The following is a 17403-nucleotide window of genomic DNA, read 5'->3' as shown; positions in this document are numbered from 1 at the left end:
AAGCTCTCTCAAGCACCTTTCCACAGGATCCAACTAGGGACTAATAGCCCCCTCTGAAGATGGGGGCTGGATAGCAGCAAAAGAAACGCAAAAAACACACCACCGGGAACCTCCTACCGGAAGAGGGAGGGGATCTTGGAGGGAGAGGAGCTGATGTGCCACTTGTCTGATGCACTTACTGAATCTGCAGCTAGAACTCCTCCACTTGCCTCTGTAGAAGAAAACGCAGCCTGGGGGCTGGCCGACAGCAGTTGGAGAGCTTGTAGAGCAAAAATGCAACTAAAAAAGAGAAACGCAGCCACTGTTTTGAAGGATCTACAGCCTGGAGAATTTAGGGAAGCAGAAAACGTAGAGGAACAAATTGTGCAGCAGCCAGAGCCTAGGCGAATGATACCATGAAAGAATGCGCACAAGCGGAAGCAATGAACATGAGAGAGAGAAAGATTGCAAGCAAGAACTGAGCTTATTAGCTTGAGGTTACAAAGTACAAGAGCCAGCAAATAGGGCAAGGACTGATATGTTAAATGAATAAAGGGAGCACCTCTTATATACTTGTACATGAAGCAGTCGGCTGTAAGAAAACAGGCCGACAGCTCCACGATAGCATAAAAGAAAGATGCAATATTTTAACAGAGCTCAGATGTTCAAAGGCTTTATCAAAGACCAAGCCACTGAAGCTAAAGGTGGGGAAGCCACCAAAGCATATTTACAAGGTAAAGGGGTTACCATTGGAAAAGAACCCAAATCCACCCGATCCATCACTTGTGGAGGACACAGAGAAGTTGTCCCTAGACCCGCTCTATCAGATGCAGCTTCCTCGGGCTTAGCAAAAGAGAAGAAGACAAAGGAGCCAGCAACCGGCAAAGAGGACTTCAAGCCGGGAGAGAAAAGTGTAAAGTTTGATACCTTCTATGGAAAGCGGGAGAGCCAAAAAGCCCTATCTTTCATCAAACAGTTTGATGTTGCCTTTGGAGGTGAGGACTTTTCTGAAATGTCCAAACTTCGCAGTCCGTATGCACTTAAAGGATGCCGCCTTGAATTGGTAGCTACAAGTAGTACAAGAAGGGACCCAGCCAAAGACATGGAATGACTTCAAGACCTTGTTCAACAAGAAGTTTTTATCCGCAAACTTTGAAGCTAACATGCAGAAGGAATGGGATTAGGTAAACCAGAAAGTTGGTGAGAATGTGGCATCATACCTTAACAGCTTTTCAGCACTTTCTTTAAAGTTTACTTCCTATACCCCCATTCCAGCACTATTGGAAATGCGTATGTTTGTCAATAGATTGCATCCTAAGCTTATGCAAGAAGTTTACATGATGGGGCCAAAAACATTGGAAGAAGCTCAAGACAAAGCTTTGCAAGCCGAGGCTTTGTACATACCTTGGATGGACGACAAGACAGAACGACAGTCGAGATCCATCTTAAAAGAAGAAGTTTAAAGACCGATCCCCATCAAGAGCCAAGTCACAAGAGAAGAAGAATGGGAGTGAGGACAAACCCCCACTCTTTCGAAGAAGATTGTCCCTCAAGCAGCTCGAGGAATATACCAAAGAAGGGAATGTTTCCAATGTGGAACGAAGGGACACTTGGCTGCAAATTGTCCCAACTTGCCAGATCAAGAAGATAAAGAGACCTGATCAAGAAGCAAAAGAGACCAAAAGATCATCAGATTGACATCCTACCAGGAAGTTTCTCAAAAGATTGCATTGGAGCAGTTTTGTAACATGAGAACCATGATTATGACATATGACAATCATAGATTGTATTGGAACATATTTTTGTGACTTTTTGTTATCAAGAAAGATTTAAGAGGGAGGAATTGTACCTCTAAGCCCTCTTCATTGTATATATATATATATATATATATATATATATATTGAACTGGAATTGATCATTATTCTGCTTATAATGGTTATTTGGACATGCTCTAGTTTGGGTGGCAACGATGCCAAAAAGCCCAAGGAGCAAGATTTGTATATGGGAGACAACGATGCCAAATGACCCATTGGATGGCAACGATGCCAGATATCTTGGACTTCGCAGTCGGGCGGTCATCGCGACCAAATGGCCCAGATGACTGTCAGAATATGCAGCGGAGATGATGACCAAATCTGGGAACACAAGAGCAAAAAACGCAGGCAGAAAAAACAGCACAAAAAGAGAGAGATGTAGGCGTGTAACTCTGCTCTGATATACACAAGAAGATCCCGAATATGATACAAATGAGGTATGGGGGCTGAGGAGCTATATATACTCCCCTAGAGGGCAGTCGGCCAGCACTGGAAGAGGCCCACGACTGGACAAAACCCACGACTGCTGAAAAACAGCAGTCGGCCAGCATCTGGTGCCCCATGTCTGCACAGAACAAGTCGGCCAGCACTCAGACAGCCCACGACTGCTACAGATGCAGTCGGCCAGCTTCAGAGTGCTCCTGGCATCACCTGGCAGCCCTCCCAAGCCTCAGAAAAATGGGAAAAAATAGGGGAAAAATACGGAGAGTGGGGAAAAATGATAAAACACCTCATAAGGGCGGGCACACCCACAACAAAGGCCCTGGTGTATAAATCTAGACAGGAGATGACTTCTAACACCCCCTCTCAGCTCCTGGCTGTGTGACCAACCACTGGGAGCTGGGGTGCCGCCTGAGCAAATCCTGAGAGCGACTTCGTGAAGAGGTCCACCGTACTATCCTCCGTCGAACAAAACTCCAGCAAGATGTCATCAGCAACAATCTGTTCACGAACAAAGTGCCTCTGGATGACCATGGGTTCCTCCAGTGGAAGCCCAAACCTGCAATGTAACCTCCTCCTGCTCCGTAAAACTGCTCCGGGGCCATAAGTAGATCCCCTCGTGTCCGAATCTCCTCCCCAAACCGAGTCACTCCAACCGCGGAGTCGAACTCCATCCAACAATCCCCCTCCTGTGTACAAGAGTCCATGATCCTTCGCATGCCGCAGAAACCACAGGAAACGCAATCCTGCCTCCAAAAGAGACATCTGCAACCAAGAGCTCAACTGCCTCATCAGGAAGCTCCCGTCCAATCCGGTGTCCATCAACCAGATCCATGAACCATACAGCTTCTGAATCACTACAATGCTCACAAGGATCAACACCTGTTACGGTGCACAAGCAAGTCCTGGAAACCTTCTGAAGACCACGCAAGGCCTTCTGAAACCTGTCAACCACCCCCTCTGAATCCGGAACCACAAAGCCCGGAGAAACCACCTCCTTCTGCAAGTAAGCACCTGTCACCTGCCTGGCTTTCCGAAAGGTCCCTGTGGAAAGAACATCCTCAACTACTGGAAGTTCTATGTCCCGAACACTACGAGACATCAGAGCATAAGTGACCTGTTCAGCTTCCTCTGACTCACGAACACAAGAACTACCAACCTCAGTACTGGAAAGTTCCTGCCAACTGCTGCCATCTACTGGCAAGCTATCCACCACCTGGTCTCGGAAAGCTCGCACCTGCAGCGTATCCACACCTGAGTAGCTATTACCATACTGCCACTCATCACAATCTTGAGGACCTGGGAGAGAGAGTGCTGAAAGCCTGTAGACTCCATTCTCCACTCCACCTTCCCAAACCACTTGGCCTGTTGCTTTGTCCCGGAGAGCAACAAAATGCTCATCAAACTCCACCCGTACGCCAGTCGTGCAAACCTGATGCACTGACAACAGATGAAAACCTAGTGCCGGAACATACAACACCTGGGAGGAAAGCTTCCCCCCTCTGCCATCGGGAACTATCTCCATCCTGCCCTCACTGTGAACTGGGATAGTGGACGTATCCCCAGTAAGAATATGACCAGAAAGCCTGCAGAGATCCTGTAAACCGGAACGGGAAGGAGTCATGTGCCTGGAAGCACCACTATCGAGAATCCACTCCCGAGTATCCGTTGCGGAGAATCCTCCAATCTCCTCCCTGCCTGAAGAAAATGAAGCATCGGTGTCCATCACCTCCAGGTGCACAAAAGCCGGAGTCTTCATGATTGCTGAGGAGTCTTCACCCTTCTCGGTCTTCCGCTTGGGACACTGCCTCCAGTAGTGGCCTTTCTCGCCACAATCATTACAAGTCCTCTCTGCCTTTAGTTTCTCGCGGTCAGCGTCGGACATCTTCTCAGAAGACTTCTCCGATGAAGCCTTCCCCTTGCCCGAGTTACGGCCTTTCGACTGTTGGCCAGTAAAGGCCTCCGAACCTCCACCCTGAGGAGGGTTCGTGAATCGTTCCTCCTGGTCCAGGACCATGGGCACAAGCTCCTCCCACGTGATGGTGCTGAGCCTGCCACTGGTAATCAAAGAGGAGTAAAATGCTGAGTACGAAGAGGGCAAATGTGACAGCAACGTGATGGCCATGTCCTCTGACGATATCTCCTTCCCAGCCTGAAGAACTTCCTGCTGAAGAGCCTGCAGCTTGTTAATATGCTCCCGCATCGTCGACGACTTTGCAGGGCTCATAACCCGCATCTGTACTTCCAAGGAAATCCTCTTCATGGGTGATACCCTGTTGTACAGAGAAGCCAAATGCTGCCATATACCTCTGGCCAGCGTCATGTGCTTGACATGATTGATTACCTGCGGTGTGCAGTTGAGGAAAATAAACGAACGGACCCTGGCGTTGACGCGATCCCACATCTGCGTCTGGGCCTCCCGGTCCTTTCGGGTTGACGGTAACTCCCCTTCCTCTACTTCCGGCCGTGGAACACCAACAACGACGAAATCGGCGAGATCGTAGGACTCCAGAACGGATTCCATCATCACCTTCCATATGCCGTAGTTGCTCCCGTCCAACTGACGGTCCACCGGAAACGTGGGGAGTGTCGGGATCTTCACATGTCTCTCGGCCATCTCAAACAGATCTGCCATAGCGGGGATGTACTTCTGAAAAGGGTGGGTGGGTGGGAACAAAGAAGAACTGATACCTGCAAGTGGCTGTCCAGCAAATCAGCCCGCCTTCCTCTTGCACCTTCTCTTCCCAATCAGCCCAAAACAGTCCACCAATCAGCCACAAAACAGCCCCCTCTTGCTCACACAAATCCCAAGAACTATCTAGAGCCTAGGGCTCTGATACCATGTCAGAATATGCAGCGGAGATGATGACCAAATCTGGGAACACAAGAGCAAAAAACGCAGGCAGAAAAAACAGCACAAAAAGAGAGAGATGTAGGCGTGTAACTCTGCTCTGATATACACAAGAAGATCCCGAATATGATACAAATGAGGTATGGGGGCTGAGGAGCTATATATACTCCCCTAGAGGGCAGTCGGCCAGCACTGGAAGAGGCCCACGACTGGACAAAACCCACGACTGCTGAAAAACAGCAGTCGGCCAGCATCTGGTGCCCCATGTCTGCACAGAACAAGTCGGCCAGCACTCAGACAGCCCACGACTGCTACAGATGCAGTCGGCCAGCTTCAGAGTGCTCCTGGCATCACCTGGCAGCCCTCCCAAGCCTCAGAAAAATGGGAAAAAATAGGGGAAAAATACGGAGAGTGGGGAAAAATGATAAAACACCTCATAAGGGCGGGCACACCCACAACAAAGGCCCTGGTGTATAAATCTAGACAGGAGATGACTTCTAACAATGACTGTATTGGATTTCACAGTCAGACAGTCATTGCAACCAAATAGCCCAAATCACTGTATTGGATTTCATAGTCGAGCGGTCAATGCGACCAGATGGCCCATATGACTATTGATGAACTCTCAAGCGGTCCCAGTGACCAAATGGCCTTGAGGAAAAGTCTAAGCGGTCCTAGTGACCAGATGGCTCAACACGGTTTCGATGAAACCAGACAGAACAATCCATGGACAGGAGGATCATTACTTGTGCATTGCATACTCATGTATGTTTGAATTTCTTTGACTTTGTGTGCTGTTTTTTACGCGTGGACAATGCTTGGATTTATGGCATGTGATAGTCCACCGGGCTCCAGACTACCTGGCCAATACCTGGCATACCCAATAGACGCGAATGATGCACTCTCGCCACCAACTACCTGTACAGCTTCTGCATCGCCACCTCCGCCTCTGCCCTGATTCCGCCACCCTACACTTGTGTTGCGCCGATTTGTAGCTCTGTCCCCGCCCCCCTTGCAACGCTCAACTCTATTGCCTTTGCGCTGTCCTACAAAAGCTACCTAGTTCTACTTTTGGCACCTCCTCTCACCGCCAACAGCACTTCACACAGACAACAACAACGCCAACATCTCCCTCACCAGTCTCGCAAGCAGCCATCAGAAGCCACCAACCTAGCCTAACCGCTAGACTGCCTTTTGAACCTACAGCATTCTCACAACCCTGTGCATCAGCTATCATTTTAAAGGATCAGAGCATTGAGAACTCCATCAGATACACACATCTACTGTGAGTCATGTTTACAAACTTGGAGACCTTCTGGTTTAGACTTGGGACATTGGATTTTGGTACTAGCCCGGTGTAAGACTCTTGTGGTCACCCTCATGGTGAGCTCGACATCAGATATCTTGTGCTTTGACATCGACTTTAGCCCGAACCTCAACATCAACACTCTTGTTTGATATTGTCTTCATTTGTTGTATTGATCCTAGCATGGAAAAGCCCATGGATTATTCCTGAAATAAATCATGAAAAGGAGGCGGGGCCTCTTCCCCGCTCAGAGTGGTGAACTGTGTGAAACCCCTATTTCCCATCTCTCTCTTTCCCTTCTCTCTCTCTCTATCTTTATCTCTCGTACACGTGGTTGCATCTGTCACTACACACTCTGTTGGGCTTCCACCCTTTACGTACACAGCACCCTTGTCACCAGAGCTTGCACCACTCGGGACAGCAACCGTCTCTGCTCCTCACCACCCTTCAGGTATGCAACACCCTTGTCACCAGAGCCTACACCCTTCAAGTTCGCAACACCCTTGTCACCAGAGCCTACACCCTTCAGGTCTTGCAGCACCCTTGTCATCAAAGCCAGCCCTCTCTCACCTCAGGTACCGTAGCACCCTTGTCACCAGAGCCTGCATCACCTCATCTTCCGCTGCCACTACCACCTCGGAGTGCCTCTGCATCCACCGATGCGAGCCTTCGACACCAACCACCTCTCGGAGTGCTTTGCCTCGCATCGACACGAGCCTTCCTCATCAACCGTGCTTCAGCTCCGACATCATCTCTGCTTCTGCACTGGTCTTTCTACTCAAAGTCACCTCACATCAGAGGGCTCTTGTACATATGTTCACTCACCACTAACATATTTCATGCTGTGTTGTTTTGCTCTTATCTCTCGCACATCTAGTCCTTTCGTCCTTTTGCCCTCACACCCTTTATGCATCAGCAAAACCAAATTTACCCTACCTAATCTTGTATACAAAAAGCTGGTTCTTCACAATCCTCCTTTGTTGGGCATCAGAATGAATCTTCCCAAAACTTTTTCCCATTCCTCTGTCACTTCATTGTCTGTCTCTTGCCCACCTCCCTAGAACTCCGGATCCAACACAAATGCAGTTGCCCATGTGTTGTTTGTGTGATTCCACCACACTCTTTTCTATCTCTGAAACCCTAGCACATAGGCACAAGTGTTCTAAATTATTTGTAGAAGAATCACTTTGCATATAAGTTTAAAGGGTTTTTTTCATCCTTCAAACAAGACTTCAATCTCAAACCTCGCAATCGAGGAGGTAACCTACCAAAAAACTAGTTCCCTCTTTGTACACGTTTGCATTATCAGCAAGAGAATTAATAAGCATCTTCAGTTAGGGTGTTAAGACCATCATTGAAGAACTTTCAACAATATACACACAAGAACTTATCAGACCACAAGTTTTCAGATCCATACATTCTACCCGTTCCATTGCCCAGGGACAGATCTGCCAGTCAAAGATCTTTGTCCAAATGCACAGTAACCATTCCAATAGTGTGCTTTGTTAGGTCAAGGAATGACCTTCCAATCCTCCTCCAGAAAATCTATCCAAATTTTCTCCTGTAGGTTCACTCTCCAGCAGTAAACTCTTGCAAATACTCACACTTTCTACTTTCAGACTCTGATTGCACACCACATGGCAAAAACATAGCTAAGTTATGTACACATCTACTTTGCCTTGCTGATTGATTACACCCTCAGCTGCATCACATTCAGGAAAGGAAGACACTCCGTCACCTAACCAAACACTCAATAAACTTCTCTTGATACCCACACAACTCCAACAGCTGTTCAAGTTCATTCTTATTAGGTTGAGATACATGCTGCATGGAACATTGAGTGGAACTGCCAATGGCCAGGTAGCTCCGGGCATCACTACCTTCCGAACAACTTTAACACGTCCCTTATTTGTGTACCAGCTTGGACAAGACCTCATAAAAACGGCTTAGGTCACTGCTGCTTGATCTTTGAAAGATCCAATCACCTTCCTTGACATAAGCATCCCTCCTTTACTCATCTCTTTTTGCTGAGCCTTCACACTCTCTTCCTTGATTGCTTTAAGCATATGATCAAGATCCTCAAGCATCCCATCCATGGCTCCATAGTGAGTAAAGAATATATATAAACTTCATTGACTTGATCTTGTCTGAACACTAACCTAGCTATAGTGTATGAAGTGCTTTCATCTCCCCTCTTGACTCCTCTCTTGTTGATGTACCACATTTTATGTAAGAATATATCCCTCCTCTCTTCTCTCTTGTCAATCTACCGCATAAATCGTGAGATGTAAGAATTGAAACCCTCTGGACAATACTTCATGAAACACACACACACACACACAACATGCAAGCACATGCACGTAATGTTAGTCATGCATCTTGTCATTACTCCACGGTACACAAACACCCACAAACTGTGCATGGTATGTAAGACTTGAATCCATGGTATACACACACACCTCTTGCCGTTACTCCATTGTATGTGCACATGCACGCACACACACACAAAATGTTTTTGCGTACGGGTATATACAAGTATATATGCATACAAATATATGTACGTGCGTAGGTATGTGTATGTGTGTGTGTGTATGTACGTATGTGTTGTCTCCTACTACAGGTACGACACTGGCTGAGCTGTTATTTACTGTAACTCCGGGTATACATGTTCAAATGTTTATAACATAGAGAAAAATGCACGAGAGAAGGACGTACTTAGCTCAGTCAGAAACAAGAGCACCATAACCACCGAGGAGATAAGCGTGATAACTCCGCCCGATAATGATCTGCTGTAGAAGTCCTCATTTACCTTGGGAAACGCATCCAGCTGCCTAATTCTATTGAAGGATTGCATGCTTCCCCGAGTGGTAGAGTCTGTCAACAAGTTCCAAAAACCTAGAATAAAACACTAATTTTTGCCCTCGAAAACGCAGCAGGTCGAGGTGACTGGAGTCTGCCCCTCCGCGGAAATACTGAGAACCCCGGAATCTTTCTGCAAGGTGTTACAATAAAACCCTAGTTTTGCCCTAGAAAAAATTTAACAGAGTGCAGAGAGCAAGCGATAACTACGAGGAGGAGGTGAATCAGGTGATGCGACTCTGTCTCTAAGCGACTCCCTAGGTGAACTGGGTCAAAGTCCAAACTCAGCCATTCGGCGGGCGGACATCCGGCCAAGTCAAAAACAACATACTAGGTGACACCTTCGAAGTTTCGAGATTTTTCAATTTTGATATTTTCGCTATTAATGTTCAAAAATATTACTCTCTCTCTCTCTTTCTCTCTCTATTGCTCTCTCCCTCTCTCTCTCTCTCTCTCCCCCTCCTATTCTCTATGTCTCTATCTACCTCTCTCATTGTCCTCTCTCTCACTCTCTCTCTCTTTCCCACCTATCTATGTCTTTCTCCCTTTCAGTTTCCATATCTCTCTCTCTCTCTCTCTCTCTCTCTCTCTCTCTTCATTTACATACCCATCACTCAATATGTGTCCATGCAAACACAAAACAAACTTCGTCCACATCACAAAGAGGATATTAGTAACCATTGAGAGAGATAAGAAATGACTCCAAACACAAACAAGAGTTGCATATATGCCCATCATTAAGTGTTGATTGCGAGAAATAAATTTCGTAATTAAGTATTGATCATGAGAAGAAGAGAGTACAAACACAAAAAAACTTCATATATCCATCATTATAGCTATTAAAATTTGCTCAATAGCACTAAACCCTCGTTAATTAAAATTGATTCTATAGATATTATGTCTCTCTATAGATCTCTCACAACTCTCACGAGGTCTCTAGTCCCAAGCAAAAAAGTCTATCACCACATCTCCCGAAATGGTCAAGTGCTTCAACAGCTTCTTCCAAAAAGCTCTTCCACATTGTAATCCACGTGTTTATCAAGATAACAAAGTTACAAAGCTATCACCATGATTCCAAAGTAAACTTATTCATCTAAATAAGGAGAGAAACACCCACCTATATATGCATCTCCACGATTGTCTAATACCCACTCCCTTGCTCCGCCTTCATCCTTCTAGTACTCTAGCTCAGGGTATATTTAAGATGGTACCGGCGAGGCCCTCATAAAGAAGGATAGTACTAGATTGTATGCCTACAAAATGCAAAAAAAGCAAGATGATTCTGGTTAATTGCAAAAGAACTAACATTTTTTCAACATGAAAAACCACAGCTTTTGACAAGATTGTGCCATGTGAAAAGCCTGTCCAGTGAACCATTGACATGTGTCATGAGAATAACTTGTTCACGCATGAAAAGCCTATCCAGTAACCTGTTGACATGCGTCGTGAATAACTTGTTTACACATGAAAAGCATGTCTAGTAACCTATTGACACGTATAGTGAATAACTTGTTCATGCGTGAAAAGCATATCCAATGACCTATTGACATGTGTCACCCACCCATATTTATGATCACCAACGGCCCATACTTGGTTAATTATATTTCATATTTAAATTGCTTTTGTCCTTCTTCTTTTCTTTTATCTCTTTCATCTTCATGTTGTCATACTTGCTCATCACCTGCTCATCCCCATCAAACTTCTGTGCTCTTCCACGCCATCCTCCTCCCAATCATCATCACTGTGTTGAAGCATTTCCTTGCTATGCTTTTAGCCCACTTGTGTATTGTCAAGAAAAATCATTGATAATGAGTAAAGACTCTGCCCATTAGTCCCTTTGTTAGTTTTATTTCTCTCTAACAAAACCTGAAAAATCTAATTAGTTTTTCATGCCAAGAGAAATCTCTAAAAAGTCCTCTTTTCTCCTTCACTAACTCTCATACATCCTTCTAACATCATCTTGTACTAAATAATAAACCAACATGGTTTTTCATGCCAAAAAAAATTGCATGTGTTACTACCTTTATCTCATCATGTACATAGTCTACATTACTAATCTATATAAAATTTGTTGAACAAAGACACATTTTTTGGCATCAATATCTCAAAATATTCACAACCATGAAAAAACCAAATTGATATTTCACATTAAAAATATTGTTTAGAAATGATTTTTTAGCACTAACACCTTTTAATCATCAATTACTAACATTTTTTACGTGAATATCTCCAGAGCAATTAGAGTTGTTACCATGACTGGCCTTTCTACCATGTGGACCTCTTGGCCTCTTTGATCATCATCCTTTGAGCTTGTGCAACCTTAAGTTGCTAAAGATGAGCACTTTCGAGAAATTGGGGACCAAAGTGGTACCATCGCTCTACCTTCCTTCCTTTGGATTTGAATTCCATTGTAGTAGGGAGTAGTCAACTGCACCAATCCATGCTCTTCCCAACATCACACATGTTCTTAACGTATACCTTTTTGGCCACATGGTTAGTATTGACAAGGATTTGAACTTTTAAACAACCTTCATGCTTTACCATACTAGCATGAAAACTATGAGCATTTGCATTTTTTGGCTCTAAGTCTGGTTTACCTAGAGCTTCCCATGTTTCGTAGGATATCAAGTTATGACTTACACTTGTGTAAACTATCAGCCAACAGATACTTGAATGTTAACCCTTGCGGGCTCATTTGTGTGTTTGATTTTTGATTTAAAGTTTATTTTACATTAGGCCATTCTATTTCCATCTATTAGTTGGGCAAAACCCTTATTTGCATGAAATCGGAGCCCAAAGAAGCTTAAATTTCATTGCTTTAATCCAAGAATTAGCTTAACAATCATGATTAGGAGTGAAATCCACTCCAAAAACATAAGCATTGAGCTCCATTAGGTTGAATTAGTGTGGGATGGTTAATTTCAATGAAGCTTAGATTTCATTGCTTTGATCCAAGAACTAGCTTAACAATTGTAATTAGGACTGAAATCCACTCCAAAAACATAAGCATTGAGCTCCATTAGGTTGAATTAGAGTGGGATGGTTAATTTTTATTCATGCATTTTATATTGTTTAATTTTGTTCATGCATTGTTGGAAATGGTAGATTAGAAGCATGTTAAACCATCAAAATAATAATAAAAGACACTTAATTAGTCACGTCGCGACTATGAATTATGATTATGACCATTAACACACCCTATCAAGTCTAAAAAGCCACCAAAAAGCAAGCCAAACTAGCTCTCGAGTAGGGGACGTGAGCTCATAGTCCCACACAAAAAGATGTGATTTTAGACACATGAATCTACAGACATGAGCATGGACATGTGAGCCATGAATCTCGACACATGAACTTGCAAACATGATCCTGGAGACATAAGTCTAGAGGTAGGACTAATTATATTACTGCCATAAAGACTTGTATGGACACACCTATCGATGTCCTTAGAAGATTTTCTTGTCATATAATATGTACCATCAAATTCCAACAAAAATACATATCCTTTGTAATTATTGGAGAATTAAGTACACTTATTAGCCAATAACTACACATGTACACCAACCCTATCTCATAGGCCCAATTCATCCCCGAAGTAGTCATACAAGGGAAGTATATGAGTTGAGTTCATTAAAAAAAAGGGAAGTACATGGCCGAGTACATACAAAAAAGTGTAAGAATCTAGAGGTGTGAACTTGCATATATGAACCTAGACATGTAAGCTTGCATACCCGAGCTTGGAGATGTGAGTCAAGATATATGAACCTAGACATGTGAGTCTTGGCACGCGTGACGGTGTAGATGTGAGTTTAGAGGCGTGAACTTGGAGACATAAGCCTAGCAACAAAAAGAAACATTAATTTAAAAAAGAACTTGTCTAAAACCATTTTTAGACCTGATCTAGAAACATCAAGGATCTTTGATACTAACCTTATGTGGACTAATTGTTGGAAACGATAATACAATCAATTGTAGCACATCAAATCACACCTCAAACCCTGCAAGCTAGAGGTGTGATTTGATGCACTATAGTTAATTGTAGCGCATCAATTCACACAACTATAGTGCATCAAATCACAGCTAAACCCACCAAGTGCAAGAAGGGGTAGAGGAGAGAGAAGGATTGCACTCAAGTGGAGTACCACACACACTTATAATGGAGTGATCACATGCACTCATGGGAGTACCACCATAGCTAAGAGCTTGAAGCTCCAAGAAACTGTAAATCTTGATTAGTATGAGTTAATTATGTTTAGGGATTTAAATTCACTTATATACCTCATCCTCTTTTCACACACTTATTAGTGCCCATGTCCACACTTAGGCCTAGGCATGTCCATAAGCCCTTGCCCCTCATGTCCACAATTCCTTGGCACCATTATTTACATGTGTCCATGGCCCCTACATTACAAACCATCCCCTCGTACAATGAGTTCATCCTTGAAATTGAAGGGTGGTCATGCAAAAAGCCAAATTTAGCCCACAACATATGGAGTCGTAGACTAGGGAACGTACCCAATGATTCATGATGCCATATAATAAACCAAGTCATTGTCATGATCAAATGGGAAACCACGGGTGTCAATGCACAAATAACAACAACATCATAAGATCCTTGTAGCCTCATAGATCAAATGGAAAACTGCATGGACTGACTCAAAAATCCTGGATCAAAAAAATAGTGTGGCCATGAATCTGCAATCATCACACAAACTCCTGGGTCAACTGGAAGTCCCAACAACCAATGATCCATATACACACATGCATAACCACATGTATTGAAGGAAGCTCCATGCATAACCACATGTATTGAAGGAAGCTCCATGCAATGATTTGCATGGATGATCCAAATGACCGCTTGGATCAAAGGAAACTCCATGAAGGTCACCATCCAATGTCGGTGTCTCACAGTTTCATGAGAATCATAATAGCATGCATAATGATCAATAAAGTGGCCACCAAGAGTACTAAGATCAAAGGAAAAGCTTATACGCCCATCCTCTATCATCAAGTAACCATAACTGCGAACATGGCTTGTCTCATAATAATAAAAAACCGTGCATCCCAAATGACATGTGATGCATCCAAAAGCAAATGTCTCGGCTCCATAGACTATAGGGTCATAACTGCGAACATGGCTTGTCTCATAATAATAAAAAACCGTGCATCCCAAATGACATGTGATGCATCCAAAAGCAAATGTCTCGACTCCATAGACTATAGGGTCATAATGACATCCACAAATGCCAAATAAACATGCCTCATAGGCAAGATCATACACAATCATAAGTGAATCGATGCCCTCACCATATATATCATCTGCTAAATGATCCAAAGCATGGTCCACTACATCAATGTCTCTCTAGACAAGATCTACATGTGCATAACAACCATCATGAGTATGCATAATAATCACACATGTAGCATCCCAAGTGTATCCAGATGTGAATGTCTCATAGACTGAGCCTATATTGTTAAGAAAACATCCACTATGAACAAACAGAAATGCCTCATAGATATGATATTTGACCTCATAAGAGTATCTATGAGAAGCAGAACTAAATGCCTCCAAATATAAATCATGCCAAGATATAAGCAAGGCCAAAACCATCAACATGATAAACATCTTGCAAATCACCCAATGCACGGTCCTTATCACATAGAACCACATAAGCATGGTCCTTAGCATATAATTACTTAAAATGTACATCAAATGTGTCACATCATTAACATAAATGCATGAACTCCCACTTCTAATACTATCATCGAAATCCAAGACATCCTCCATAGAATCAGCACAAGTATGATCCACTAGTGTATAGGTGTAATCAGAACTCAAGATGAAATCCAGATCTTTGCATTGATGCGTGTATGATTTCTTCTCATCTTACTATCCAAAAATTACAACAAGTGTTTTGTCCATACATACATGTGTGTGTGTGTGTGTGTGTGTGTATACACATATACACATACATACATATATATATGTATATACGTGTGTGTGTGTATATATATATATATACATGTATGTATGTATGTATATGTGTGTGTGTATACATACATACATACATACATACATATATATATATATATATACATACATATATATATATATATACATATATATATGTATATATACATATATATATGTATATATACATATATATATGTATATACATACATATATAGATATATGATAGATATACGTATACACACATACATATATACACATATATACACATATATATACATATACATATATAGAGATACATATACACACATACATATATACACATATATATGTATATATGTATATATATATATACACGTTTAGGGCTTTATAATTCACTTATATACCTCATCACCTTTTCAAACTCACTTATTAGTGCCCATGCCCACACTTAGGCCTAGGCACATGTCCATAAGCCCTTGGCCCCATTCTTTACACATGTCCATGGCCCCTACATTACACTAAGCCTTCGATCCCAACACAAACAACTCAAAAGAGTGTTCCCCAGTTAAGAAGGCTAGACTCCTTTGGATCCACCTCAAGTGAGGAGCTTTGGGAGGAAATGAGCCGATGAAACACATACGTGACTAGAGGAACAAAGAAACCCCTGGGAACAGAATCTGCCCACAATGCTCCGAACTCTGGATTTACCAATAGGCTCTGTTAACATCGTCTTAAATTTTACGAAGAAGGCATTCAACTACCCTATTTATGGGTGCAACTTCAGTGAATGAGAACCGGAGCAAGCCTTGGAAACTCAAGGTTTGCTCCCACATGTAAGTTGCCATAGTGTTTCAACATTTGGTATTGATCCTGAGTTGGGATTATCCCAAGGTGTGATCATGACCGACAAGCAGTTATGGCAAATGGAACATGTCTCTTTCACTCCTCTCAGTAGTATGCACAAGCTCTAGTGCCTGCATATCAAAACTCCTTATCGTACAAGGTAAGGATAGACCACCACAATAGCCATATCCACCTTCTATACTACCACCCAAGCCAATTTCTCCAAGAACAATGCCACAGTACAACAATACTAGTGACCTTGCCCAACAAAGATAAAAAACCAAGAACAAGAGAGCTATGAATCATATGACTAACAAGACCTGTAATAGTATGACTCCTATGGGTATCCTCACGAGACTTTACCCATAGAATACACCCCTCTGTTCAAAGCCATGGTGTAACAAAGAGTGAGAGACTTCAACAATATGCTACGTCAGCCCCTGATGCAAAGGCCTATCGGTATTATGGAGTGCATGCACAAAGACCTTGCACCAAATCCCCCAAGTGCTCCAAGCACTGTGAATCTTGTGCCTAACCCCAATGTAATTCTTCATGGAGGCACATGCTATAAGTACGGATTTGACCATGCTTGCAAGGATTGTTCCAACAAAGTGACAATCGCCCTCGTGGTATAAGCATTTGCTAACACTTTGGCAAGCCTTAACTTCTTAAGCATATGAGGACTTATCTACATAGTCCCCCTTAATGCCATTACAAGGCTCCAAGCCAAGATGAAGGTGGCATCCAAAGGAACATCCAAGGCTCCCACTAAGCAGAAATCCTAGGCTTCAATTTTCAAACATGTAGCCAAAGGCCTAGAAGCGCAAGTCCCAAAGGCTTGTGCCTCTAGGTATTTGGTCGCATCTAAAGAAACATCCAAGGCTGCCAAATAAGCAAAAAGCCTAGAATTCAGCTTCGAAGTAGGCAGCCAAAGCTAGAGGCACAAGCCCCAAAGGCTATAGTAGCCCCTAAAAAGACAAATGCGCCAGAGTGAGAGATCTAGAAGAAGAAGACCTCGAGGAGCACACACAAATGAAATACAAAATGAGTTGTCCAAGGGCAGTGGTGGTGTGAGCATTGAAAGTGGTTCAGATGAGAGCTTCGAAGTCGCATTCTTTGCGAAGATAGCCAATGATCTCATGCTCAAACCCACTCATCCCAAAGAAAAAAAACCCATAAATTATGAAAACCTTCCAAAGAGACTCAAGGAGTGTCCCAACCCCGTGTTAGAGAAAGAGAGAATGAAGTAAGCCCAAGGGCTTGTGAGGAAGGTATAGACTAAACTAGAGAAAGTGGTCAAGTATGAACCACTAACCCCTCCTGAGCATGTTCCAAATCCTATCCTAGAGCCAATCATAAA

The 17403-nt window shown here is 43.2% G+C and overlaps 1 protein-coding gene across 1 annotated transcript in view; it reads right to left on the bottom strand.

The window, feature by feature from the left end:
- Positions 1 to 9603, bottom strand: part of LOC147619010 (uncharacterized) — a 48139-nt gene extending 38536 nt beyond the window's left edge. Inside the window, exon 1 of the mRNA XM_086774226.1 lies at positions 9107 to 9603. Coding sequence (XP_086630352.1) covers positions 9107 to 9245 — 139 coding nt within the window. The 5' untranslated portion in view covers positions 9246 to 9603. The remainder of the gene's footprint in view (positions 1 to 9106) is intronic.
- Between the last annotated feature and the right edge of the window lie 7800 nt (positions 9604 to 17403).

This window comes from Cibotium barometz, chromosome 34, assembly GCF_041138505.1.
Source record: "Cibotium barometz isolate CiBa-2024 chromosome 34, ASM4113850v1, whole genome shotgun sequence".
Taxonomy (NCBI): domain Eukaryota; kingdom Viridiplantae; phylum Streptophyta; class Polypodiopsida; order Cyatheales; family Cibotiaceae; genus Cibotium; species Cibotium barometz.
The sequence above is the reverse complement of the archived record's forward strand: the minus strand, read 5'-3'. Positions and strand labels throughout refer to the sequence as shown.